Here is a 27,042-nt window from a genome sequence, read left to right on the forward strand (position 1 = left end):
GTGAAGCATTTTTACCTGTGTTTGCTAGAAGATGACTATTCTGATCATGCCTGGCAATTTCATATGAAATGACAACATGGAACACCTGGATATCCAGAGCTGATGGTGGAGAGGAGACAGTAAATGCAAAGAAATCTTCTGCACTCCAGTCAGCCAACTCAGCATGTAAGTGTTCATACATGATCACACCTTCATCAACCTGTTCCAGGAAAAGAAAAGACATATGTGAAAGAGGAAAAGGATTATAAACAGAGCAGTGTTAAGACAGAAAAAATATCTTGAGAACACTGTTCAAAGAGACCCTCGTACCTTAGTCCATGCACAGTGTATAAAGAATCACAGAACTGTTTAAGTTGCAAAAGACCTTTAAGATCAAATCCAAATGTTAACCTGGAGCTGCCAAGGCCACCACTAAACCATGTCCCAAGCGTCACATCTACACATCTTTTAAAATATTCAGGTTGGTGATTCAACCACTTTTCTGGGCATTCTGGTTCAATACTCAGCCATGCTTCAATGAAGAAAGGTGTCCTAGTATTCCATTTAAACCTCCCCTGGCACAACTGGAGGCCATGTCTTCTCATCCTACCACTTGTTACTTGGGCAAAGAGGCCAACACTGACCTGGCCACAAACTCCTTTCAGGCAGTTGGTAGAGAGTGATAAGGTCACCCCTGAGCCTCCTTTTCTCCAGGATAAACACTCCCAGCTCCCTCAGCTGCTCCTCACAGGACTTGTGCTCCAGACCCTTCCCCAGCTCCATTGCCCTTCTCTGGACTCCCTCCAGCCCCTCAATGTCTTTCTTGCAGTGAGGGGCCCAGAACTGGACACAGCACTCGAGGTGTGGCCTCACCAGTGCCCAGTACAGGGGGACAATCCCTGCCCTGGTCCTGCTGGCCACACTATTGCTGATCCAGGCCAGGATGCCCTTGGCCTTCTTGGCCACCTGGGCACACCCTGGCTCATGTTCAGCTGCTGTCACCAGCACCCCCAGGTCCTTTCCAGCCCCTCTGTCCCAGCCTGTGGCGCTGCCTGGGGTTGTTGTGACCCAAGGGCAGGACCCAGCACTTGGCCTTATTGAACCTCACACCACTGGCCTCAGCCCATGGATCCAGCCTGTATGTACACTGAGATCATCCCACATTTCTCTTTCTCATAAGATGGACTCTGTGTTGCCAGATAAACACCTAAAAGTCAGTGAAATGTTACTGGGCCTGAAAGCTTAGTAAAAGCCTTACAAAAAGAGCAGAAAGATATATAACACTGAGAAACTATCTCAAACTAGCAATGGCAATGGTGATCATGAGCTTAGCTGGACTGTATTTTTAGTAAATCAGGGTATCATATGTCTAGGGTTTTGACACTAGCAGGGCTTGATTACTTGTCCTGAAAAGGCATATGAAAGGCTGAAGGCTGGAAAAGGACTTTCATGAAGTTATTTCCTGTAAATAGCAAAAGGTATTTGCTAAGATACTAAGAAAACCAGAAGGAAGTGTAATGACCACTGATACTTACTCTCACTTACAAGCAAAGAGTTGGTGGAACTACATAATGGAAAACTTCTATGTCACAGCAAGAAGGGGATTCCTAAAAGACAGGAAGGGATCTGGTTTGTCCTATCCCTGCCTGCACTGACCTTGCAGATTATCATACTCAAGAGAATCTAATCAGTCTGCTGTGAGTAATCAAGCTTACAAGTATTGCAAGATACAGCAGTAAATCTCCAGAGAAACAAATGCACATACAAGATACAACCATTTATCTCTTTAGACCCCAAAGCAAAAGGCAGTATTTTCAGATTATTTCTCATCAGCTGAAACTATACCTGAATTTTAAGATCAATACTATAATACAGTGGAACTGTAATAGAATTCCTAATGACAGCAACACTAGAACACTTACTGAATCTTATCCAGTAGATTCAGCATCTGGTCTGCTTGATAATTCATTCACTGGCTTGGAGAGATGACAGTCCTATCTATTAAATCCTTGGCAAGTTCCCAGGCAACCACTGACCCGACCTGCACACATTAGTTTGTAATTGCCAGAGAGATCGCTGTCTGAGATGGTGCTGATTCTAAATTTACTATTTTAACACACTCCTCACATCCTGCAGACACCTTGAAGAGACTCATTAGTACACATTTGTATCACATATGCTTGAAAGATGTGAGAAAAGAAAACAAAACCCCCCTGCTGTTATCACAGATGAAGCATTTTAGCAGTATTAAATCTGAGGTGTGAATGCAGAGAGATTGAATCCTGAAATTACTGCAACAGCCCCCACTGAGATCACTAGGCACACTGGGCTTTCAAGGTCTGTTTTCTCAGCAGCTCTGAAACCATCCCATTTTTTTCTCTAAAAAATTCACACTGATGTGATAAAACCCTATAGACACATCTCCAGGTCTCTGCTTTCTCTATACTAATTTAATTCTTAATGGCTATTATAGGACAAATAAACAAAAAAAAAAAATTAATAGCAAAAGGATATGTTAGTTCACGGTAATTTTCCAAAACCTCTAGAACTCCAAGCTGAGCACAGCATATTTTTGTAACAAATACAGGTACAATATACATCCTTTAAATTCAATGGTGTTTAGTATCAACCTTAATTGGTTGGTTGGGTTTTTTTTTTTTTTTTATTACAAATCCATTCTAATGTCTGGGCTAAAACCAGAATGGAATTGGTGAGGATTTCTGTGTTTACCTCTGCAATGATTCTATATAATGAAAAAGCTATGGCTTGCTGCAAGATGAAAATACTTCTAAGGTATCACAGGAAGTACTGCAGAGAAAAACAAAAAGCAAACATCATGTTGAAAAACTTCTGTGTTACTCAAGAGTGTTTAATGTGCAAATAATTTTCTTATATTAGTTGAACAACATTTGTTCAAGGAAAAATATCTTGGAATACAATAATAATTTCTGTTTCTTTTGGTTTGTTTTTTTTTTTTTTTTTGGCAACAAAGCAAAAAACCACAGGGCATAGGGAAGAGTTCAGCACCCCAGGAAAAGCAATAACTACTTTTATAAGCTAGCAGCATAGTACTTCTATCCAAAGTTAAATTTCAAGTTCCTCAACACAGAATGAATGAAAACCCAAAGACCTACACTAATGCAATTTTTTCTTCAATTCAAATCAGATTTACAAGCATATTACCAAACAGAAACTAAATGCTTTAGTCTCTGTTACATGGAAAATGTACAATGTTTGTAACATAAATGCAATTTTCTCACTCATATTTAACTCTCTGAGATTATAACACACTGTACTGAAAGTTTATTTAGGATCCCTTTTCTCTCCCTTATTCTCTACCAGAATAAATAGCAAGCTGGTTTGGATGCCCTAATTCCACCTGCAAGAAGTCATTTCACTCTACTTGTTTGAAACTAAAATGGCCAACAGAAATATCTCCCAACAGACAAGAAAACCATACATATTATTACACCCCAAATCCTTACACAATTTACAAAGTTAAAAGGGAAGTTTAGTAAAAATGAAAGCTATGGAGAATAAGTGGCATGTTCTGACATGGTACTGCCTGATAAACACACATAATGGTCAAATCCATAGGCAAAAGGAGTGACATTTCAAAACCTTAGCTGAAAGATTTTCCATCCAACATGCTAAACTATTTCATCTAACACTCATAAAAATCACACACTTTGGGATCAAAAGGGAACAGTGTCATTATACAACTCATCTCTTTCATAAAATAAGACATAACTCAGCAACTTTTGAAACAAGACCAATAACATAACAGAATTAGAACATGTTTTTTATGAGAACCATTCTGTGTTCATCTTGATTTATAAAGTCCAAGTGGAGATTCATTCCACAACCGTTGTTGGTCAGGTTGTTTCAAAGTCTGATGACAACTAATAAAAATGGCAATCTTTTTTCCAGGTTTTACTGGCCAAGTTTCAAATTCTGACCAATACATTTTCTTATTCCTTCATACACTAAATCAAATAGCTACATTTGAAATCTGTAAGCATTTATTTTTCCATGAGCGAAGTCAGAAGATTGACCCCCTTTTGTCTTCCTCATTTCTATTTTCTGAGAATAGCTTAATGCTGAAGATAAAGTTATATTCAGATTCTGCACACAGACAAGTAATTCCTTTTGCAAAAGCATTTTTCCATCAAGCTACATAAGCTGCCACATTTCAGTCATTCAGTATGAGAACCCCTATCACAGTAAAGATACTTCAAACACTTAGTACCACAGCCAATCCAGTCAATAAAAGTCACCGTGGGGACACCCATGAGGACTGTGTACAGCTGAAATGAATCTGATACTTGGACTTTTCATAGAGAAAAAGGATGCTTCTTCTGCCAAAAACAAAAAGCTTCCAACCTCTGAGCGCTGGTTAATGGCACCAGAACAGCTCTTCTTGACAAATAGTGTTACAGGCAAAACAGTGGGAATTGCCAAGACCCTGCTAGTATCCAAGCAGAGGGGAACAAAGGCTCCTCTTGTGTTTGTTACTAGATGCCAGATACTTAATGACAGAGCAAATCTAGGTGATTGCACTGATGGGTCACATATGCCAGGTTACTTAACAGATATAAATGAATCACACAAAGAATAAGCAACTAAGACGCCCTTTGAAGTAACAATCTACCCCTCAACTAGTTGTTACAAAGTAAATGCTTACCATAGACTGAGTAAAACTGAAGATTTCCTGAGCGGTATCATCAGAATCTACTCTGATCAGCTTTCCAAGTTTTGGGGAAGTTACAATTACAAAAGTTATAGTTCTGTTTCCTGCATTGGTCACATCATTGGTTACAGCTTTCAGATCATGTTGTGAAATAGGTTTCCTGGAACCTAAAAAATGTCAATTATAGGAAGAAGATTTACAACAGCATTTTTTTCCAAAAGTCTACGTTTTGTATGCACAACTCACACTCTCACCCAGGAATTCTACTTCGCTTTTTAATAACATTTTATAAGACCAGCAGGGTTACTCTTTTTCTGGTTACAACCCTTTCACAGCTTTTTCAGTTAAAAACCCCATTAGTAGGATGTACCCTTGTTTTCAAAATGAAAAAAATGCAGTTCTCTTCAGCACGTGTAATCGCTAAATACTGGCTTCTGCAAAACAACCCAAAGTATAGAATAGAGCATGTATAAGAAGTTCTGTTTCTACATCAAATGTCTAGAACTGAATTCAGACTCCAGCGTTTTTGGTATTCCCAGTTGCCACCCACAAGACATAGGTGATTCAACCGAGAGAAGCCTCAACACAGCAAAGTTTCTAGTGAACATGTAAACCAAAATCAATCTTTAACAGAAGTACGCTTCATCAATATGAAATAGGATTTTTATTAAATAAAATTAAAACATAAGTACAGAATTAAACAAATTAGGAAGAACACCATATAATAGAAATAACAGCCTAAAGTGAAATAATGTCTTATTTATTAAGATAGTTAGAGACTGAGTGGTAACAAAATCATTTTAATACATAGCACCACACTAAGCTAACTAAGGTTACTACCCTCTGGCTTAAAGATTATAAAGAGCTTTCTGGCATTCATCAAACCAAGACAATTTTTGACACAGCTGTGTCAGTAATTTCCTAAAAGCAAAAAAAGTTTTATCTGGCGTCTTTTTGAGGCCATTTCAAGGTACACAACCAGCAAACTAAAATTCGTGTTCAATGATAATTTTGGAGAAGCAACAGATTCCCATCACCCTATTCCCCCTGTATCTCCACTTCTGCCTCAGTTTTCACATTTTCTTTTCTCCTTAAGCAACAAGCTTTTATAACTTTTAGTATATAATTTCAGAGACTATATAGTAGTACACACACTTGAAGTCTGAATTATCAATGCATCTTCAATAAAGCATACTGTTCATACCAGAATAACACAAAATAACAGATATATATGCTATATGGTAAGGACACTGAAGAATAGGGATACTTTGCAAGCCATTATTAGTACGAGGAGTCTGCTTGTTCACATCTGCTTGTGCTCTGGTTCAAATAACAACTACTTTGAAACAGAGTTGTTATAAGAAGATCTTCTGCCTCTGCCTGTTTTCCCACTTTACCTTCACATGTCTCTCTGTGTCCATACTGTTTTCAAAGGTGAAGGAGTCTCTCAGGTTGAGAAAAGTTGTCCCACACAATATCTAATTCAAGAAGTCTCCCTCCTCTTCCTCTCCCTTCTTTTCCCTTTATTGTGCAAGAGGCGGGAAGGGAAGCATGACCTTGCATGTACAGCAGATATGGTCAGGAATGTACAACTGAGCACAACAGTTAATCAGACCACATAAATCTGCAAATGCAGTTATTAAGCAAATCAGGCCGTATTGCCTTAACAGAGTAGGACAGAGTAACTCTAAAACATGGTCACACTGTAATGGAAGTTACTGCTCCAATTCTTCATAACCATACTAGGGTATCACACCACTACCATGACAGAGCAGGGCCATTGGGAGCAAGGATGTCTGCCACAAAACCCCCTCGATTCCTAACAGACCTGACCTCACTCACTGCACACCACAGGCTGAAATACAGTCTAGAGACACAGATAACACAGTCTATCATGCTCTCCTGTAAAATGGCATCCTCCCCCAAACATAACCTTCTCCTTCACCCACTTCTGACCTGAGAGTTGAGAACCTTCTCTGGCACCCACAGCAGTTCTCCTCTGGTCTGACACCTCAACAGGGAGAGGAAGGTTATTTGCCAGCCAGCAGACTGGGTGAAGGAACATGAAGAGAGAACACTGCTTGTGTGCTCCCAATCACAGAAGGAGAGATCACAAAAACAACCCCACCCCAACACAGGAGACAGGAACAGAGAGAGGAGGAAGACACACAACAAGAACAGGTGATGCTGAGTAGGGCCAAGATAATCGATTCAAGTAGAGTACAACAGCATAGTGTTGGTGCCTAATAATTTTGTTACACATTTTTACTGCCTACATTTAAGATTTGGAAAATGCTTTGGCATGAGCATTCTCCCTATCACGGCTAAACACGTATAAATCATCTCATCTACAGACTGATTAGACAGCTCTGCTTCAAATTAACTAAAATTCAGGCTTCCTCTCCTCAGAGAAACTCAGCTCTCATTCCTTGTTTGAGCAACTGCCTTCCTGAAGAAGCAAATCCTCCAATTGCACATATCTAGCATACACTAGAAAAAGCTGATATATCTAGCAGTCAATTTTCTGAGTATGCTGAATAGAATAAGCTTCTGTTAAACAGAAAAAAAATCTATAAATTATATAAACAGATCTGGTATACCCAACATAAAAGAAGACAGCAGTACACGCTCTTATAAAATAGGCTTTAGAGCATAGTTTACACCCAGTCATGATGACATGGTAAATTCTTCACAATAAATTCAATTTTTACTACCCCAGTGAGAAGATTTCTCAAGCTGGCTCAAAATTAATTTTTTTTGTACTGCTATAAAATGTAACAGGACACTGGCTGTTGTTTTTATATATATTAGCCATTTGGCACCATCATTGTTGTAATAGTCATTTCATGATGGCAAAGTACAGCTGAAAACCATACAGCTCCAGAATGTCTCTAAAAAATACCATAAAGAGAACATGTAAAAAAGCTAGTAACACTGTTTAACATCTAAAAGGAATTTTGCTATCTCAAAGTAAGTGAGAATACAGGGAAAAACACTGCAATCTTGGATGAATACAGTTGGGAGTACTGAAAGAAATACTGTATTTTGTAAACTAAAGAACTGATTGGCAGCCTAGAGACTTTGCCTTCTATGAAAGTATTAGACATACTTTTTTTACAATTATCATTGGCTTAAGACAGAATTCCATCAAATCCCTGTGCCCAAGGCAACCTTAAACACCAAAATTGCAGGTTAATAAGCTTTGTAAGTGGATTTACATGAATCCCATTTATATTGACTGAATTAGAAGATCATGCTGCTACAATCTCATTTTTTGTTGCCTGTGTTTAAGTGGCTTTTGTTGCAAACCTTTGTTTATGCAACTTATATTCAGAAGTTTAAGAAGATAAAGTGCTCCTCTTCCATATCCAATTAATAAATCAACGTACAGATTACTACCTCTAGAATTCTGCTAACTCTTAGTATCTCTCTGGTTCTGCAGATCATATTTAGAGGAAAAAAAAAAAAAGGAAGGCAGCACAAACAAAAGTGTGATGCAAGATATTGCTGAGAGAAAACTAATCTTTATTTCTTCTTTAATCTTGCAGTAAATGTTAGATTCCTAACTCAATGAGGGATTACTCTTGCCAGTGCAAAGGAGTAAATGGCTCTGCTGAGACCTCTTAGCAGATCAGCTCCTTCAGTGGTACAACTTCATTAAAAAAACACTCAGCTGCTGAACCAACTAGCTACAAATGCATAAACATGAATCAAAGTTTTCGGTCTTTCTGATTCATCAGTGAGCCTGTGTTGCTCTCCATAACTCATTTTAAACAAAAGAAGTGTGAACTAGCAATCTGGAAAACTTCTATGTGCTATTCATAATCTCATGGACACAAGCTTCACTCTTCTATCGTTTTTACCAGGCGAGATCACAAGAACCTAAGACATCTCTAAATATTTGAATAAACTACAGAGATTTTAAACAAACCTGAATGGGAAATCTCCAGATCTTAGGCAGACAGTGTTATTATCACACTGTACTTGAACATTTCTCTGCCAATTTCTATGACTCCAAGCATGCACACATCAAAAAGTTAAAGACTCCAAAGTAAAAAAGCAGTATGCAGTTTGAGAAAACATCAACCCTTTCTTTAAAAACACACATAAATTTTCCCAGCTACAGTTTTCCATAGTTTAGTCGGTTAAGTATCTGACAAATAATTCTATATGAGGCAATATTTTCAAGTGGATAAAACCACAATAATCTCAAAAAACCATACCTGGGAAGACTCCAAGCCCTTTGTTCACTTCAAGGCTAATGACCAGCGTCCGAGCTGTGATAGTAAAAATCTGTTGGGGTGCAAAGTTCAAACCATCTGTCACCTGAAAGTTGAAGCCTCCAGACACTGCTCCTGTAGAAATCAAAATAATAAATTTATTCTTGTATTACTCCGTCACACAAAACACAAACATACACCAGAGACTTTGCACTCTTGGCTACAGTGAAATATTGTTGAGGAACACATTCAGTGCAAGTAGCTCTGGGTGCAGCTGCAGTGGAGCTGCAGGTTGAGCTCTGAGTGGCAGGAACCCGAAGCAAGAGGCCCTGAACTGCTGACCCTTTGCTTAGCAAAGGGCACTGGGACCTGCATCCAGGGGACTGACACTCAAGAGACACAGCAGGAGCTGAAGGCTCCAGACTTTTGTGGCTTAGACTGGGTCAGGGTCTCACCTCAGGGGCTCCCAGCCAGAGCTGTTATTCAGCTGTTGACCCATGATTAAATTATTTAAGGATACAGGCACCTGAGATTCTGCTAAGGGAAACCTGAGGTCAAGTCAGTGAGGAAACCTTGTCTGACTGTGTGAGTGTGGGGTGTGCAGAGTCAAGTAGGGCTCACTGGAGCCACTAGATGTTAAGGGGGTTCCATCTCAACAATGAAAGTCTGAGGTGGTGTCAGTGTCATTGCCAGAGCAACTCCTGGATGGGCAGACAGGAAAGTTTCCTTAGCAATATATCCAAAATCATCCTGAAAGCAACTCTTGATCAGAACCCTTGTATCTTAATTAGAATTAAATAAATTCATAATGCAATTAATACCTTCCCCAAGAAGAACTGCTGGCTGTTGTTTTCAGTGAAGGCTGGACATCCCTTAGATATAAATCAGCAAGAGTGCCCCCTTCTTCTCCTTCTTCACTGACTCAGTGGAGCTGAAACCAAATTAAACTTTGGGAGACAATGGCTCCCAGATTTCCAACTCCATTTATGTCTTATGAGGGTCCAAAGCACTTAAACAGTCATATTTTGGCAAAGAAGGAATTTGGGGAGAGAAGCAACTAGACTGTTCTTTCATTTTGTTTTATATTCAACGGTCTGAATCAACACTCTGGTTGTTTCCTTAGCTTCTTTGCTGCATTTCAGCTGTGCTGAAGCAGGTATGTTGTCACAGCTTAAACTATTTCAGAAGTTATATGCACTCATAATAAATGCACATTTTTCCCTTTAATCTTAAGACCTGTATGTACTTTGGCACGAGCAATAGCAAAATACCTCCAGGAGTCTAAGTGGATTCCTGTAAAAATACATCTCTCAGAACTGACAGGCTGCTTTTAAGCAGAGGCTCCCCAGGTTGTTCAATTAGGTAAGAAGAACTAAAAAGTGAAACATTAACTGTTACAAAGAATTACCATGCTCCTCTATTTGTTTTGACCAATTTAGCCACAAGATATTGCTACAAGAATATAGATACTGAAAGCCAGAGGGTGCCATGCTCTTTCATGTAAAGATCAGCATACCTTGCCTAACTATAAATTAATATATCGGAAAACTCAAATGTGGGTTCTGAGGTTATAGTTAACAATACCCCTAAGAAATGCTCTTATATTCAGCCAGGCAGCTGAAGCAGTTCTGGAAGATCTGGCCATATTGTTTTTATTTCAAAAGTTTTTATTTTCTGATGTATTCTCCTGATAAAAATGAACCAGTTGCTTATTCAAAAAAGCATCTGGGAGTCTACTATTTGCACTAAGTTGAAAAAAACCTGAAGCAAACCTGCTTATGCAGCCTCACTTGCTTTTTAGCAAAGGCAGGTCAACTGTTTGATTGACACAAACATTTTGTCACCGGCAGTCAGGAAAAGAACTACATCTTGAAGTTCTACTCGGGTGGAGCATTTATTATTTTATCACAATTCATTTTCTAAGCTGTATCTGCTCAGAGGTGATTAAAAGGACACCAGAAAGAGGCTCTGTAAAAGCTGCATTGAGAATATACTAAGACTTCAGAACCAACAAGAGTTCAATTCATTACGGCCCTAAGAAAAAAACTGTCAGAGTTTAAGGGCAGGGCCCATACTGCAAAAGCTAGTGGGGAGCACCCTGGACTGACGCAAGAGTGAAAAGGGGAAGGAATTCTCATACTGAAAGAAGGGTACCAAAAAGGAAAGGTGTGTTCTAGTTCTGCACTTACACTGGTGATAAAACAATCAGGGATTATGGAGGAAACAAACAAAATTTCAAGGGGAGCTCAAAAACATGAGAGCAGAAATGAAGATTTGCAATTCACAGCACAGAATAAGCAGCATAATGTAATTCATAAGGCTGAACAATGTGAAGGGAAAATTCTGAGGTTTAATTTAGAGGCATAAAAGCAAAGTATGGTAGTACTTTCACTGTGTGGCAGTACAAAAGACACTGAGGATGGAGAGTCATTGCCACATACACGTGTAAAAAATGTGTAGTGCCACGAGGAGTAGCCAGAGGATGGAACATCTTCCCTTTGGAAAGGGCTCAAGTGAGTAGGACGAGTAAATGGGGGTACTTCTAAGAGGAGACAAAGAAGCCAACACACACGGTAAGACTGATGACAAGGAACAGACGAAATGTAGAGAAAAGGGATAAAAAGCTGAATGACAGCAACAACATAAGGAAAGGCCCCAGGATAAGGCAATAAGAAGGGAGTAACAATTACATTTCAAGCAACAGGTCAAGATGAAGGAGGGAAGACAATCACTGACCAAGAAACAAAAAGAAGCGAAATGACCACAGTACTTTGTAAAGCACTGGTTGAACAGATGGCAGAACCAGAGCAGCTGCAAGACCTGACACAACCTGGGCAATTTTATGTTACAAATTTACTGTACACTTCCACTCACTGGAAAAATGAAATTTTCTGTTCTTTTCACTTTTATTGATCAAGATTCACTCCCTCAGACTACAGATGTGCATTTGCCCTTTCTGGAACACAAAGCAGATTAATTTCCTCACACTGAGACCTACCACTGTCCTACCATCACAGGGGTTTTTACATGTCAAAGTCTCCCTCGGAACAATTTAAACAGCTTGGCTCACTTTTGTCATGCTCTTGACCTTTCATTTCCTGACCAAATTATTTGAGCAGGATACTTATGGCTCACCAGCAGCTGCTTGTAAAGCAATTTCAGCAACACATATGCACTCTGCAAGACAATGCATTGTAAGGCAGAATACTTTAACCTCATGAAGACACAGCACAAATCAGGAGTGACTGCTGCACTCAAGGCAGCACTTGAATTCCAGCCTGCCTCAAGGTTGGCAGGAGAGCAGTGTACCTCTTCTATCTCCATCCCAAAACAATGATTTATTCCTTCTGTAGCAACTGCTTTCTTCTTTCAACTGAGGTAACAAAGTAACAGAGCTGGAGCAGGAAACAGGTAGCTATCCCACTGTGAAAGCCCTACCTCTTCTGGCTGGAACCCCACTCGGAAGTTCATTCCTGTGGCTTCCCAGCACTGCCACTCAAGGATGCATGAAGCTGTCCTGACTTCTTTTATTCCCCACACATTCTCTCAAATGCACAAAAAACCCAGTCTCTAGCTCTGGACACTGGGAGAAAGAGTCAAAGTTTAAAGGTTAATTCTTTCACAGCCTGAAAGGGACACTGACATCACACAGATGAACCATAACTTCATCATCTATCACTACAGTGCGGCAGGTATCTATGAGTCTGTTGGTCCATGAACAGCTCTGCACTGTAGCAAGACAGAAAGGCTTCAGGAAATTTTCAATCACAGTAGTCAAAAAAATGGATTTCATATCTCTGAAGGGTGCATGAAAATGTTCCCCTACTGCAAAACTGCTTTCAGAAAGAAGGCTGCTATGTAATGAACCACAAGAACACCAACGTTTCCCAGTGAGCACACATTTAAACAGATGTCAGACCTTTTCTTGTTTAGTTTTTGAGATAATGTATCGCATAACCAGTGCTCCGAGATCTTTGTGACATTACAATGGAATCTCTAATGGTTTACGAACACAAATATACTGAATAGGAGCGGTATTTTGGTGGCTGATGTGGTATTTTTGAAATCACATACCATTGTGTACAAATACCAGCTGCCCTTTAATTATATGAGCCTGGGTAAAAGTAAGGATGCTCTTGTTTGGAGAAGACTTCAGAGCCAAGTGCCCATTGCTAGGTGGAGTAATGGAATACACAAGTTCTAATGGTGAGGAGTCCTTGTCTTCTGCACAGAGGTCATCAACAGTTATTTCTGTGACTGAACCCACCCAGACCTAGAAAAGCAAAAAAAAATTTAAAAAATAGAGAAAGAAAATGCATAGGAAAGAAAACTGGGACAACAGGAAATGGGAGATGGGGATAGATGACACATGACTCCAAGAAAAAGAAATAATAAATATTTGTGCTGTGCAACACTAGCAGCTATGACAGCTTTCCTTACGGTCCATCCAAATCTCTGATCACAGACTGGCATAGCTCATCCTGGCAAATAGTTTTCAAAATACAAGACCTTGAAATAATACAAGCAAATAAACCCTACAACAGTTAAGAGCTTCAGACAGTTGGAGTACAACTGCTCTATTTGTCAAGAATTATACAAACTCTTAGAAACATAACAAAAATTGTATTATGATAACTGAGTCAAGGAGCTGCTTTCCAACACATACACATGAATATTAGAGTCAGGTATTTCACAGCAGGCAAGGCATTCAATATGTTCTACTTTCACCAGCAGGAAAGATAAAAACAGCCTGGGGACAGCATAAACTCTAATAGAAATGGGACACTTCTTGTAGCTGCCTTATTTTCTTCTAACAAAATGCACTAAAGGCCCTTTTCTAGTGCACTAAAAAACCCAGAGGTGTTCAGTACAGTGGGAGATGAAACAACTGATGCTTCCAACAGCTGCCTACCATTTTGCAAGGTCACAATCTCAGACAAAACAGTTAACTAGTTTTTAGAAAGATGGTGTAAAAACCATTACTTACTTCTAGTAAATCTAAATCTGGAGCACATCCTAAGTCTAATTCCAGAGGAGGTCCATGAGGTTGATAAGAGGACTGGAGCACCTCTTCTATGAAATCAGGCTGAGAAAGTTGGGGCTGTTCAGCCTGGAGAAGAGAAGGTTGTGTGGGGACCTCACAGACACCTTCCAGTATCTGAAGGGGCCTACAGGAAAGCTGGAGAGGGACTGTCTGACAGGAACTGGAGTGGCAGGGTAAGGAGGAATGGGTACATACTGAAAGAGGGGGAATTTAGCTAGATATTAGGAAGAAATTATTTACTGTGAGGGTGGTGAGATACTGGAACAGGTTGCCCAGAGAGGCTGTGGATTCCCCAGTCCTAGCAGTGTTCAAAGCCAGGTTGGATAAGGCTTTGAGCAGCCTGGTCTTCAGGAGGTGTCCCTGCCCATGGGGAGCTGGGACTAGATGATCTTTAAAGTCCCTTCTTTCAAGCAGAAAGGACTGCTCTATGAATTTCATCCCTATCTAATTGGATAATTCCTTGTTAGGGAAGGATAAGCAATGGCCCATTTTGTTCTTCATCTCTGTTGTATATATTTGGAATTACAGATGAAAGTGCTAACAAACAATACATATTCATCTCAACATGAAATTATATTCTTAAAATATTCACTACATCAATATAAATTATTTCCATGTATAATTTATATCATAGAGTAAAATCTTGAAAGCCTAAACCTTTAAATACCTCAGCCTGAGCTTCCAAACACACACTGCATCATTCCTTTCCATCTTCCTAGGGTCTTAGTACACTTAATAAATAACTGGTAATAACATCACACCAAATGGTTGAAGAGGAAAAATTAACAAAGGGCATTTTACCTCTGCCAAAGCCAAAAATCGCAATTCACTACACATTAATTCTACTTTTTAACATGAACCATGAAAGAAAACCTTTTAAAACATTTTAAACCACTGAAATTTTTGCCACCACGCTTCAACAGAGGAAAGATTACATTCTACATCATGTCACAAAATATGTGCCATGGAAAAAGAGATACTAAAATGGAGTTAAATTTTTCCTAACCAGAAAAATTTGAAAAGTAAGTTTATAATAGAAAATACTAGCAAATAGTTATTTTCTCCCCTGAAATATATATTTTGCTGTAATGTAATTATGATGACACTTATGACACAGAACGACAACTAATGGCACAGGGTGACTTAGTGAGTGGCACCAAATAAGCACATCAGTGTCACATGTTTTGTACTGAGACCTTTTAATTCATCTCAGTAGCACTTGTGTAGATTATTCTGTGAAGAGAATAAAAGGTCACACACAGAATATGCAAAAATATAAGAAATTACAACAGACACGTTATTACAATTGACTCACTAAGTTTCAAATTACTTTCCTTGCTAAAGGAAAAAAGACTTAAAATTTCTAATTATAGAAAAAAAGTGGTTTTTTCTGTAATGTCAGTATTTAATTCTGTTGTCCCAGCACATCACCGCTCAATGCTTTTTAAGTACTATACATGGCCTACAACATGACCCTTGAGGAATGAAAGGAGATCAAAGAGCTGAAAAGAACCACAGGGAAGCAAACACCAAGAACACATCAAGAATTGTACAAACATCTTATTTTTCATATCTGGGATCAAAATCTCTTTGAAGAGCACCATGAAAACTGTATCTGAACTTCCAGGATGTAGCATGACACTGATTTTTCATGTGCCTAATATATTCCATAGGCATACTCCAAAAAAAGGTTCATGCTAATGTGAAATAATTTATTCTGCTCTACTTACAGGATTCAGCTCATCAGTATCTCCTTACATGCTACGTATCCTACCAGACACTCTGTATTCACATTTTAACACTAATGAGCAACTTAGAGAAAACAACAAAAATAATCCATTTAAATTTGTGAGTTTTTTGAAAAACCTAATTCTAGGAAAATGTAGCCCTCCTGTGGCAACAGGAGGATATAGCCATTTTACAGCATTGCTACCCACATACTTAAACACATAGAAATGCAGTATATAATGCTAGAATAGTGATTTTCTTCAAAACATCCTATTTCCTTTACCCATTCCCATTCTAGATTAAAAAAAAGCCCATAAAACCTGTGGAAATTTTAAGAAATTATATCTAAAATGCTGGTAATTTAAGTTTCTAAATAAAAATATATTTCATTGATTTGTTGCAATGGAAAGGATTTAAATTGCATGCATTACAGAAGTTCTCAGGACAGCAAAACATTCTGTATTTTATGTTATGACACAAATTCTGAGCCGGAGGAAAAAAAGAAAAAAAAAAAAAAAGAAAAAGCCAAAAAAACCAAACCACTTTAAACCCTTATTTACTTCCACTTCCTACAGACAAACCAGAGAAAAACTCCCAAAATGGTTGGATGTCTGTCACCCTGAAATCCTCCCATGGTGCTCATAACCTTCATAACAACAGACAAGGCTGTCTGAAGAAGGAATGTTATGGATGTCTCTGAAGTGAGGAAGCTAGAGTTAGACTCATTCAGCATGCGTGCACATGCTCGATAGCTTCTTGCATTTGGACAGAAGCCCATGACAAAGGCCAAAATTAACTTCCATATGCCCACACCAACATCACTGACCACATAATGCACCTCTTCACATAAGCTACTTCTCAACAGCAGACACCATATCCTAGCCTATTTTTTAATCATTCAGCAGTTCTTTCTGACTCTTTATACTGTGACCTGCAAAATTTAAGAAGTCCTAAACTTCAGACAACTCAAATAGTTCTACTGGACTTCGGTTTTCACAGTACTGGTCTGTCATTGTATACTTTTGCATATTTCCAATCTTACAAAATATATTGAAGAGCTACTGAGTTTTTAAAAGCAACATAGTCTATTATTCAGCATCTACCACTAGCAATGCCCTTGAGGAGCACAGACTGTTCTGCTAGAACATGGGGTCAGACACCACTACCCTACACAGAAATGCCCATCTCATCTCAATATTTAGCAGGACTAAGAAAAACCCATTTTCTTTCACCTCACTGAGGATGTGGAAGTTTGATTTCGGGAAGAATTATCTCAGTGTATTCCTCCTAGTAGATAACTCGACTGCCGGATTTAGCCTGCACATGAATCCACCATATGTGTACATACTGGTACACACTCACAACAAATACCAACTTGATTTCTCAACAATAGCTTGTGCATGACTAGCAAACCCACAGGCACAAAGGCAGCATTCTGGCTCTGGTACGCAGACTGCCTCCCCAGTAGAGAGGACCAACTCTAGGTAGGTGAAGCTTTGTTATCCTTGCTCTTGGGAAGCCTAGATTCACAGATATTTTTAGAAAAATCTATAAGCTGCATTGCAGTGCACTGTACAGCTTTAGTTCTGTTAATAGACTGCAATTCCAGCAGTTCAATGCCAGCAGTTTAATGCCAGCAGCGCACCAGAACAGAGACCCAGAAAAATTTGACTGAACATAGTGCCCTCTTCCCTGTGACTAGACAAAGATTACTGAGTGCTGTGCTGATGTCTGTGGAGTACCACTGTAATTATTTCAACCAGGGCAGGTTTTGCTCTGTGCCACCCAAATGTTTGTGAAGGCAGTCTGCCCTTCTGTCAGCAGTCTCTGCACAGGGCAGGATGACTTCTGTTGTAGGCATCTGCAGATTATCTCCTGTCACCAGGAAGCTGCACAAAACTACCATTATGGCTAGTTCAAAAATTATGTGTTTTCTCATGCAAAATGCTAAATACACAACACAAGGTTACATCTTTAAAGCAATACACTCTCCCTCTCCAAGACATAACTAACTACATAAAATTAAATGCATGTTTTGGTACCACCAATTTACAAACTGCATGGCAGAGCAGGAATGATGGCAGCCTCAAAATATCCTGCTTAGCTTCTTTCAAACCAATTCCTAAACATCTTCTCTGCCTAAATACCATCTCTGCCAGTCTTCCAGCCGGTTTACAAGTTCATTAGCTGACCCATGTTCATTTCACTCTTTTTGGAGGCACTTAACTTGTTAACCCATCAGATCTCAGACTGTCTTTACATGCGGCATTTTTTTGGGCACAGTGTCTTTACTAAATTGGTTTTGGGTACTTAGTGCTACCATAACACAAACAAATACTATGCAAATATGTCCTGGGTTAAATACTATAAATAAACTAATTAATTAATTAATCAATCTGAAAATGCACTGAAACTGAAGTGACAGTAGTCCCTTCTGTAGTGGTAGATAACTTTTCAAAGATCAATAGATTAAAAAGTCAGCTATGGTTATTAAGAGCTCAAGGTAGCATCAGGCAACAACTTTAAAATTTTCTTCAGGACTTTTTTGGAGGAAGGCAGTTAGAAAAAAGTTAACATATCTTCTTCTTAACTCACACTATCACATAGTAATAGCTTCACTGATTGCACTAATATATTGATGACCCTAGATTTTCACAGATTGCATTGTCTTATTTGCAGTTTTGAAGAAGGAAACACTCCTGTTTTCTGTAAGCAATACCCAACACATAATCAATTTGCTCTTGTCCCATCCCACTGGCACATCTGGACAGGAGCAGGCAGCAGAATGTACCTTAGCAGGTCCAACCCTTTATAACACTTCAGGGCAAGAGGCATAGGGTTGGAAGGCTGTGCAAATACAATCATGAAAAGATGGCATTCTCATCATCACTATTCTTGGTACTTTTCTAAGTTACATGTTCATTACATGTTACGTAACAGCCCTCAAGACACCACAGCAAACAACACTAAAATATAACAACCACCCAGGCGCAAGCCATCCACCCTCACAAACCGCACATCAGTCCAAGAGACTTCACATAACTTTAAGATTAAAAGAATGCTTGTTTAGCCTTCTAGATAAACTTTACAACAGCCAAAAGTGTTCTCCATTATGTCAAAAATCTTCCTAAATACAAACAACCTAGGTACTACCTCCTTTCATTAGCATTAATTTTCCTAAATCCAAGGACTAATAGGTATTATATTGACTAACCTACCAGATATAAACCCAATAGTCTGTTAATGAAGGGGCATTAGATGGCATCAGAATTAATGGAATTAATTTTAACACTTTAAAATGTTGACAAACAAACCTGAAGAATTCTGTTTACTTTTACAACAGGAGCTTCGTCATTTACTGCAGTAACTGTTACAAACACAGCTTGGGGCAAACTTTGTTTCCACAACTCCGTGTTATTTACTACCACAGTAAAATTGTCCGTCAGTTCTTCACTGCCATCATGAACATAGTAGATTAATTTTTGTTCCACCTGAAAAATATAACAAGCTGAAAAACTAAAGAGACTAGAAGAAAATAAATGTCACATTGAAAAATATCCTAGTCATGGCTCTCTGTATTTATTGCACGAACATTTTATGACTTCTAAAACTTTATTTATGCTGAATATCAGATTGTACCTCTATCTTTGCTCCATTCACAACAGTAAATTTTACTGCTCATTTGTCCATTCCTCTAGCCAGAATATCTTGCCAGTCTTAGCATTCTCCCTTCTTTCTGAAGGAAAAACGGAAATCCAATCCCACTATATTTAACAATGTTTTCTGGAATCTATAATCTGAACATAGTGTTAGTAGATGGTGACTTATGATACCATTTTGCTTCTTGGAGCTAAATGACTGAAAATTAGCACATTGTGCATATAGTGGCTGCCTGTGAGCAAAGAAATTACCTTAAAAATTACTTTTTTTTCCACTGTTCTCCTTGTTCAATCTACATACCATTTCCTCTGGTCTTTTTAAAACACACCCACAGTCTCACATTTCCAGAGTATCTACAACTCTGCCTGAGCGTGAGTGGCACATCAGTCTACCGTGATTATAGCACACTAGTCTGTGTCAATAGTGCCATCAAGGAAGTGATGTGGCTCCCCACAACAAGGCAGCCTCCTTCCCCACTCCAAATGACCAGCTAGAAACAGCAGAAGCATCTTCAAATCAAGGCCAGAATAAAGCTCAAACTCATGTCTCTCACCATCTCCCACAAAATCCCACAGCTTTCAGCAAAACAAAGAATTCTTCAAGACTACATCTAAGATCTAAAGGCATTACCTGTTTTCTAGTAAACGTGGTTAACTTTATTCCAGGAACACGAGAGTTTTCAACATACCCATGTTTTGGCTGCTCAGTTAAAATGAATTCACAGCTGAGTCCTGCAAAGTGTTTACTAGGTATTTTTAGATTATCTTCCACCAGGGCTTTTGAGCCTCCTTCAATTACTGTGAAGTTCTGTACTTCCAGTGGAATCATTCTGGGGATGATGTCTACAGAGATCTCTATTCCATTCACTGTTCTGACACCATTGGTCACATCCAGAACAAAATGGTCATCTAGTTGGTCAGAAACTGTCTGCACATACTGAACTTTGCCCTCGTCGACATCTTGCTGTGTGAAGCTCAAAACTGGCCTTTGGTCAGCACTGAGATAACTTTCTTCTGAAGAAAACTTCCGAATGTATCCGTGTACTGGAAGCTGTCTTACTGTGAACGCAATCTCAGATGGAGAACTATTTTCATGAACAACCTTAAATTTAAGAACATATCCCAAAATTATTCAAATGGAAGTGGGAGAAATTTTATAATTCTCTTCTGAGTTTTTCGCTTTTAATCCTGGGATTGTCTACCTAACTAAACTGGCACTTCTTATATGGGCTACCCAGCTCCCAAAACTTCAAGCAGGCACATGGTAAATAAGGTGGCATGGGAGCCATTTTGTAACCCCAAATATGTTTTGTGAGTTTTGAAAGGGAACATACTCCATAATTAACTAATGGCATCACAGCTGTAGATTCCTGCCTGAAACAAGGATTTCAGGATTTCAGCAATGTGCAGCTGGAGCCCTCTCGCGGTGGTTACTGGAAGGCTACACACAAACATCATACAGGGAAGAATTAATCTAACAGAAATGGCATCAGGTTTGTGACTTGACTTGTTTTTTAAAATTTTGGACTTAAACCTCAAACATTTTAACTGGGCTAGCTCCAAACTAAATCAAACAAAACCCTTTCTTCTTTGGCACTTTCCACCAGCTCAATTAAGAACATTACATGGAGTACAAATAATTGTTACAACTAAAGCAAATATATACATGCAGCATCTCCAAATCATAATTTTCTTAAGCACCAATATGTAACAGAGTCAATGACTATGGGCAGTCTTTTTCTTTAACAGAATCAGCTTTCCTTCCTAAAAATGGAAGATTGCTAGTGTCAGTGTCTCCTGAACTAAGCACCCAGAATGCAGTCATATTAGTGGAAATCAAAAGGAGTTAAAGAAGAGAAGACACAAACTAAAGACACTACAATGGCTGAAAAAACAATGACAAAAACTTGCTACAAGATTGGAGGAATGGAGAACATGGTTAACCTACCTGCAGTTTTCCTTTACTGATTTTAACTGGTTTTCCTTCTTCAACCAAGAGATTGTTTTTGTTCACAATCCTTGGTGGCTGCTGATGACTTTCCAAATATATGCGAACCTGCAGTCCAGCATCCAGATGGACATCTCCAGCACTGACTGTGAAGTTAAATGTGTCAATAAGGTTGTTGCTGTCATCATGTCTGTAGGTCACATGCCCCTTTATCAGATCAAGCTGAGTAAAGGAATCCATTAATAGATTATTCACATATATTCTTCCATATTTTGGAAAAGAGAGTATCTCATATGTAAGCTCATGATCATTTCTTATGTCTTGGTTTGTAGTAGCACTTAGGTTAGCTGTTGAAACAGTTTCTTCCTTACCTTTTTGAACCAATAATCCTGTATTATTTGCCAAGCTAACATAAGGATCAGTGGCATTAACTTCCAGAAGCAAAGAAGTATAGTGCTTGCCATCTGTCACAAAAAGCACAAAACGCCCAAAATCTGCACCATGGTGCATAAACAGGACTTGCTTTTGCTCCATGTCCACTTGTTTGAATTGGTAGAGTCTATGCAAAGTATCATTTGTTAGCACCAAGTCCCCATTGGAAATACCACGTCTAGTATATAGCAACTGTCCATCATCAAAATCATAATCAGGATCATGGTAGCAAAGATCTGCCAAAGTCAACAATCGCTGCCCGTTTCTCACTACATTAAATACCTTATCAATTATGCGAACTGGTTTCTCATCATTCTTCAGCTGGACAGAAATGTAGAATCTAATTTCTACTGACAAAGGTTCCACTTCTGGATCAAAGTTTGTCCCCTTTCCCAACTCTTTGCTGGAAGCTTTGACAAGAAATTCGTCAAACACAGTCTCAGAATCGTCATGCACATACATAAGGCACTTATCAGTTATATCTTTATTAGTGAAAGCTGTAAGATTGCCATTATTCTCAAATGAACCAGAAAAATTAGTAAGTTTTAATTTCCCATGCTTAGGAAACTGTATAACTTCATATTGGAAAGTTTTATTATCTGGTGTTTGCACAAACAATTTCGTGCTTGTTATTAATTCTCCTTCCCCTTCAGTAACATTAAGGCCATTGTTAGTCAAAATAATGTTTCTGAAATCTGATTTGATGTAGACTTCAAAGTCATAGAAATTTGACTCCAGATACTTTGTAGAAATGAGAAATCTAAATGAATCATAGTCTTCATGGTACCCGCTGATTAATTCATATGCCACTTTTCGATCAGTAATATCTTTCTGGGTAAAGACTGAATCTTTTTGCAAAGGCTGATCATTAAGCAGTATCTGTCCATTCTTTGGTAGGGACAGAAGTTTAAAATGAAGCTCATCTTCAGGTACTTCTAGATCTGCAATCACAGCAAAAAGACTGTCAGAATTCAAGTACTTCTTTTTTGATTTTTCAATTTCTAGAGGAGCATGTTTCAATAGACTGTACCTCAACCATTTCACTTTGATTGGAAATGTGTGCTCTTCACTGATTCTGTTTCCTATGCTAACTTTGAATTTAAATTGGTCGGTAACATTTTCCAGCTGAATGTCTTTAAAAGTGCTACAGTATCTCACATGGCTGCGCTGAAGAGAGCGTTGAGAAAAAGAGTTGACTTGCTTCCATTCCCCCCTCGAATGCTGCCTTTGGACCTCACCAAAGTGAGGTGGTTCTGTGATCTCGTACCGTATCTCCAGTTCCTGGAGGACAGCATTTGTTTCCACTGCCAGATGCCTAGGTCTTATAAGAGCTGTAACACCTTGGACAAGATTTATTCCTGAGTTGTTGACAACTCTGTAATCCAAAGGAACTGCCATGACACGTAACACAACAGTGTTGCTCACCTTCTCACCATCACTTGCCCTGAGAACAATCCTTGAGTTCTTGACGCCTGTGTGGACAAAGAAAACAGTGCCTTCACTTAAGTCCTCATTAGAAAAAGTAGTGATAGCTTTTCCAGGATGCTTTGAATTTTCTAAAAATCCTGCATCTGCATTCAGATTTCCAAGCACTGAAAGTCTGAGACCCACAGAATCTGTATCTTTGTCTAGAACTTTTATCAGGTCACTAGTCAGACATTTCTTTGAGTTCTCTAAGAGAAGAAGCAAGTTTCCCTCTGGAAGTATGATCTCAGGTGCATCATTTATTGGAGTGACAGTAATTTTAAACATATGCTGCTCATTTCCTTGCAAATATGGAGACACAATCTTCTCACTGCTGGTAGAAATGGAGAAATTAAAATAATCATATGTGTCCTCAGAGCCATCATGGACATACAGAATCTTCCCTTGCCTCACATCCTGCATAGTAAATGTATTCACCTCCCGCACTGGTTCAACATTCAGCTTCAAGTGTCCATGAGAGGGTGGTTCCTTTATATCAAAAAGAATTTGTGACTGATGAATTCCGAATTTCTGAAAGTCAAAGTTTAATTTAATATGCTTAGATTCAAGTGAAGCTTGTCCGCCCTCTAGCACAATCAAGTTACTAAGAACTAAAAGGTGGTTTTTGTCTTCCTTGCCCAGAGAAATTGAGCTTTCATGGGAAATGGCGAATACAGGAGCTGCTTTCACAGGAGGGTTCTTTACAGCTGTCTCTAAAGAAAGATTTGTATTGAAAGCACTCTGTATTTCACATCCAGCTGAAATGTCCTTAGTTACTAGAACATTCTTCAGCGATTTCTTTTCTGAGTTGGCTTTCAGGTTCCTTAAGCAGCCTTTGAAGGATCCTCCTCTGGTGTACTTCCCAGATACTGAGATTAACTTAATCACTTCCGATCGTATGTTGTCATCTGCACCACCTACAAAGAGGGATCCCTTCAGAACTGGCAACTTACTGTGGAGAGGTAATGATTTTTTCACAGTTTTTTCATCCACTGTTAGTTGCAAATACTGTGCAGTAAATTTCAGTTTGATGTAGTGCCAACGACCATCATTGACTGACCTACGAGAGGAAAGATGGGTTCTACTGTTATGTTTTCCAATGTAAGCTTTAATTAAACCATCTTCCATTTCCATAGCAATGAAATCTCCTGTTTGCCCAGGGTGGTAAAGCAGCAAGCCACGTGCAGCTGAGGTTTGTAAGGTATACTCGAAGATTCCCTCATCATCCACATTCCATGATGGGAAAGAAATATAGGACCTGGAACTGAAGAAACTAATGGGTTCTTCTTCACCTGCAAAGAATTCATCACTGCACCCCACTGAAACTTCATGGATGCTTTTGAAGCCAGGAGAAGGTCTCAGAGGCATCAGAATGTCTAACTGATTGAATAACACATCATCAATACATCCTCGGAAACTGGGTAGTGCTCCAACAAGGTAGGGAACATCAAGTTTACCAGTACCACCTATGTAGAATCCATAATCAATGTTTAATTCATAAAGAATTCCAGGCATTTTTGCACTAGCTCTATCATGTTTATCAATTACCAATGTGACATTATCTTGTTCATGATGTAGTTCAACCAGGTGCCAGGCTAAATCATTCAGCTGAGATCTTTGCTGAGAATGAAGTACTCGCTCGCCCACACCAAAGTTAATTCTCAGCTGCAAGAGATAGAATTTTAACTATCAAAATCCAAAGTGGTATTTTTCACAATCATACGTTAATACATAGTTAATACATTAATTTTCATATATGTTCATACTAAGGATATAATTTATAAAATATAATGGAAAAAATAAAATCCCACTAAAATTCTGTGCAGGTTTACTTGCCATCACAGACATAATTTCGGCATAACTGCAGAAGCTGGAATGGACTCGTTTGCAGTTCTGCTAGGAACAACAGCTCCCGAGAACCCTACTGAAAGTGATCTTTCAAGAGCCTACCTTGCAGAAAAACAATTACTCAGATTCAAGCACTTTCTGTAAAGCTAACATCATCAAATTTGAAATTTTGCCTTTATTGAATCTCATGCTTTGAACACAATGATCTTCATTTTAAGATCTAGAGATCGCAAAGGCTCTCAAAGGATCTCAATTATAGAGATATAATTATAATTGTAAGAAATAAAAGCCATACTTTTAAATTATCAATTATATTATGTATAAATTTTTCCATTTCTTTGAAGAGAAACTTGTTTATATATCTTGTTATAGAAAAACAAGATTAATTATATTGTTAAGAAAAACTCTGAGCAATACAGGCTACACATACATTTTTTAGCTACAGATATAAAGCATACTTGTACATATCCTGAGCGTAGCTCCATTAAACAATAATCTGTCTTCCCAGCTGCAAGAAGAAGCAGTCCCTGTGGCTTGCTTGTTCGAAACTGAAACTGTAAGGATGTCTGAGGGGAAGTTTTTGCCACGTTCAGCTCCACAAAGCTATCACCATAAAATGATACTGAAAGAAATAAAGGATAATAAACACAAAATTTAATCACACAAACAAAATCTCTTTTTCTTATCCATACCTAAATATATGTAAAAAATATATATTATTTTTGATATACTTATTAATGTACAAATGAAAATAAATCTCAGATATCAAATTCACCAGTCCAAGCCATTTAGTAACAGCCCAATGGCCATACCAGAATGGACAAAGGATTAATACAGTCCAGTACTCTTATCTCCAATGGTGATAACTGGGAATTGTAAGAACCGTGCAATTACACTGAATAATTTCTTTGTAATATTCCTTCTTTTTTGTTTGTTTTAGGTGTTTTCCTGAGCTTGTCACACCCAGTCTATTCTGTAGTTGCCAAAGAATTTCTCTCTGAAGTATTCCTCTATTTTCCCTTTGGAAACATTTTCATCTACAACGTGCTTTTACATCTCCATCAGAGACATCCTATGCCATCTCTGCAGAGAAGACTCAGAAGTCTCCTGCCACCTGCATCATTTTCAGATGTTTTCATCCCTCTATTCCAGGCAAAACTGCCCTCGTCTCCTGTATGCAACCTCCAGCTACCCCTGCCATCCTGTTGGCCAGTCACTCAAATCTGTACAAGCCTCGTTTACTGTCTCCTCCCCTCTATTCTGCCCTGAAGAACAGTAACATCAGTAAGATTCCTCATTTGACTACTCACTGCCTTTACCATCCCTATTATTACTATTCTGAACAGCACAGATCCTAAGACCAAATCCTCAAAACTCTGCTGGTAACTTTCTTCTGACATATGAAAAAAATGTATCAATTATTTACCACCCCTCCTATTTAATCAATTACTTAATATACAAAGCCCTGCATTCCAATGAATGCTAAAAAGCCTTTGGCAGCAAACTTTATCAGAAGTCTTTTGAAACTCTAAATCTTAGACACCTTACCCACCCCCATCAAGAAAACTCCAGGGGGTTTGTAAAGAACTCTTCAAAGAAATCTTACAGACTCCCCAAAGTTGATCCTTCTCACGTGTGCATCTTTTATCCTTGTTACTGTACCTATAAATTTGAGTTACAGATGTCAGGCTTACAGTCTCCTGGTAATTCTTATTTTAAATAGTGGCATAAAATCTGCCACCATGCAGGCTTCAGGTACCAGAGCGTGAGATATTACCCTTAGCAAGCAAGTAATTTCACTCCCAAGTGTTTCAGGTCAACCCTGCTCCTCCCCTGCCTCCACCATTCCCAATTAGCAGCAAACACCATTTAGTTCAGCTTCTCTGCAGTAGCCATGCCCTTTCTTAGTGCTTCTTTAATACTGGTAACTTAATCAACTGGATGCACAGACTCTCTGCAGGGTTTTTGTTCTTGATATACTTAAGGAGGATTTAGTAAAAGCTTTGATTCCTTCAATATGATCCTTGACC

General features: G+C 38.7%; 1 protein-coding gene across 1 annotated transcript in view; it reads right to left on the minus strand.

Annotated features, from left to right (window-relative positions):
- The window catches only part of LOC138103291 (chondroitin sulfate proteoglycan 4-like), a 44,115-nt gene that overhangs the window by 6,125 nt on the left and 10,948 nt on the right, over positions 1 to 27,042 (minus strand). The window contains exons 2-9 of the mRNA XM_069001498.1: positions 25,471 to 25,634; positions 21,269 to 24,829; positions 19,952 to 20,422; positions 18,976 to 19,152; positions 12,964 to 13,162; positions 8,893 to 9,024; positions 4,664 to 4,836; positions 16 to 199 (exon numbers count right to left, since the gene is read on the minus strand). Of these exons, the coding sequence (XP_068857599.1) occupies positions 16 to 199; positions 4,664 to 4,836; positions 8,893 to 9,024; positions 12,964 to 13,162; positions 18,976 to 19,152; positions 19,952 to 20,422; positions 21,269 to 24,829; positions 25,471 to 25,634 (5,061 nt within the window). The remainder of the gene's footprint in view (positions 1 to 15; positions 200 to 4,663; positions 4,837 to 8,892; positions 9,025 to 12,963; positions 13,163 to 18,975; positions 19,153 to 19,951; positions 20,423 to 21,268; positions 24,830 to 25,470; positions 25,635 to 27,042) is intronic.

Source organism: Aphelocoma coerulescens (genome assembly GCF_041296385.1).
Source record: "Aphelocoma coerulescens isolate FSJ_1873_10779 chromosome Z unlocalized genomic scaffold, UR_Acoe_1.0 ChrZ, whole genome shotgun sequence".
Taxonomy (NCBI): domain Eukaryota; kingdom Metazoa; phylum Chordata; class Aves; order Passeriformes; family Corvidae; genus Aphelocoma; species Aphelocoma coerulescens.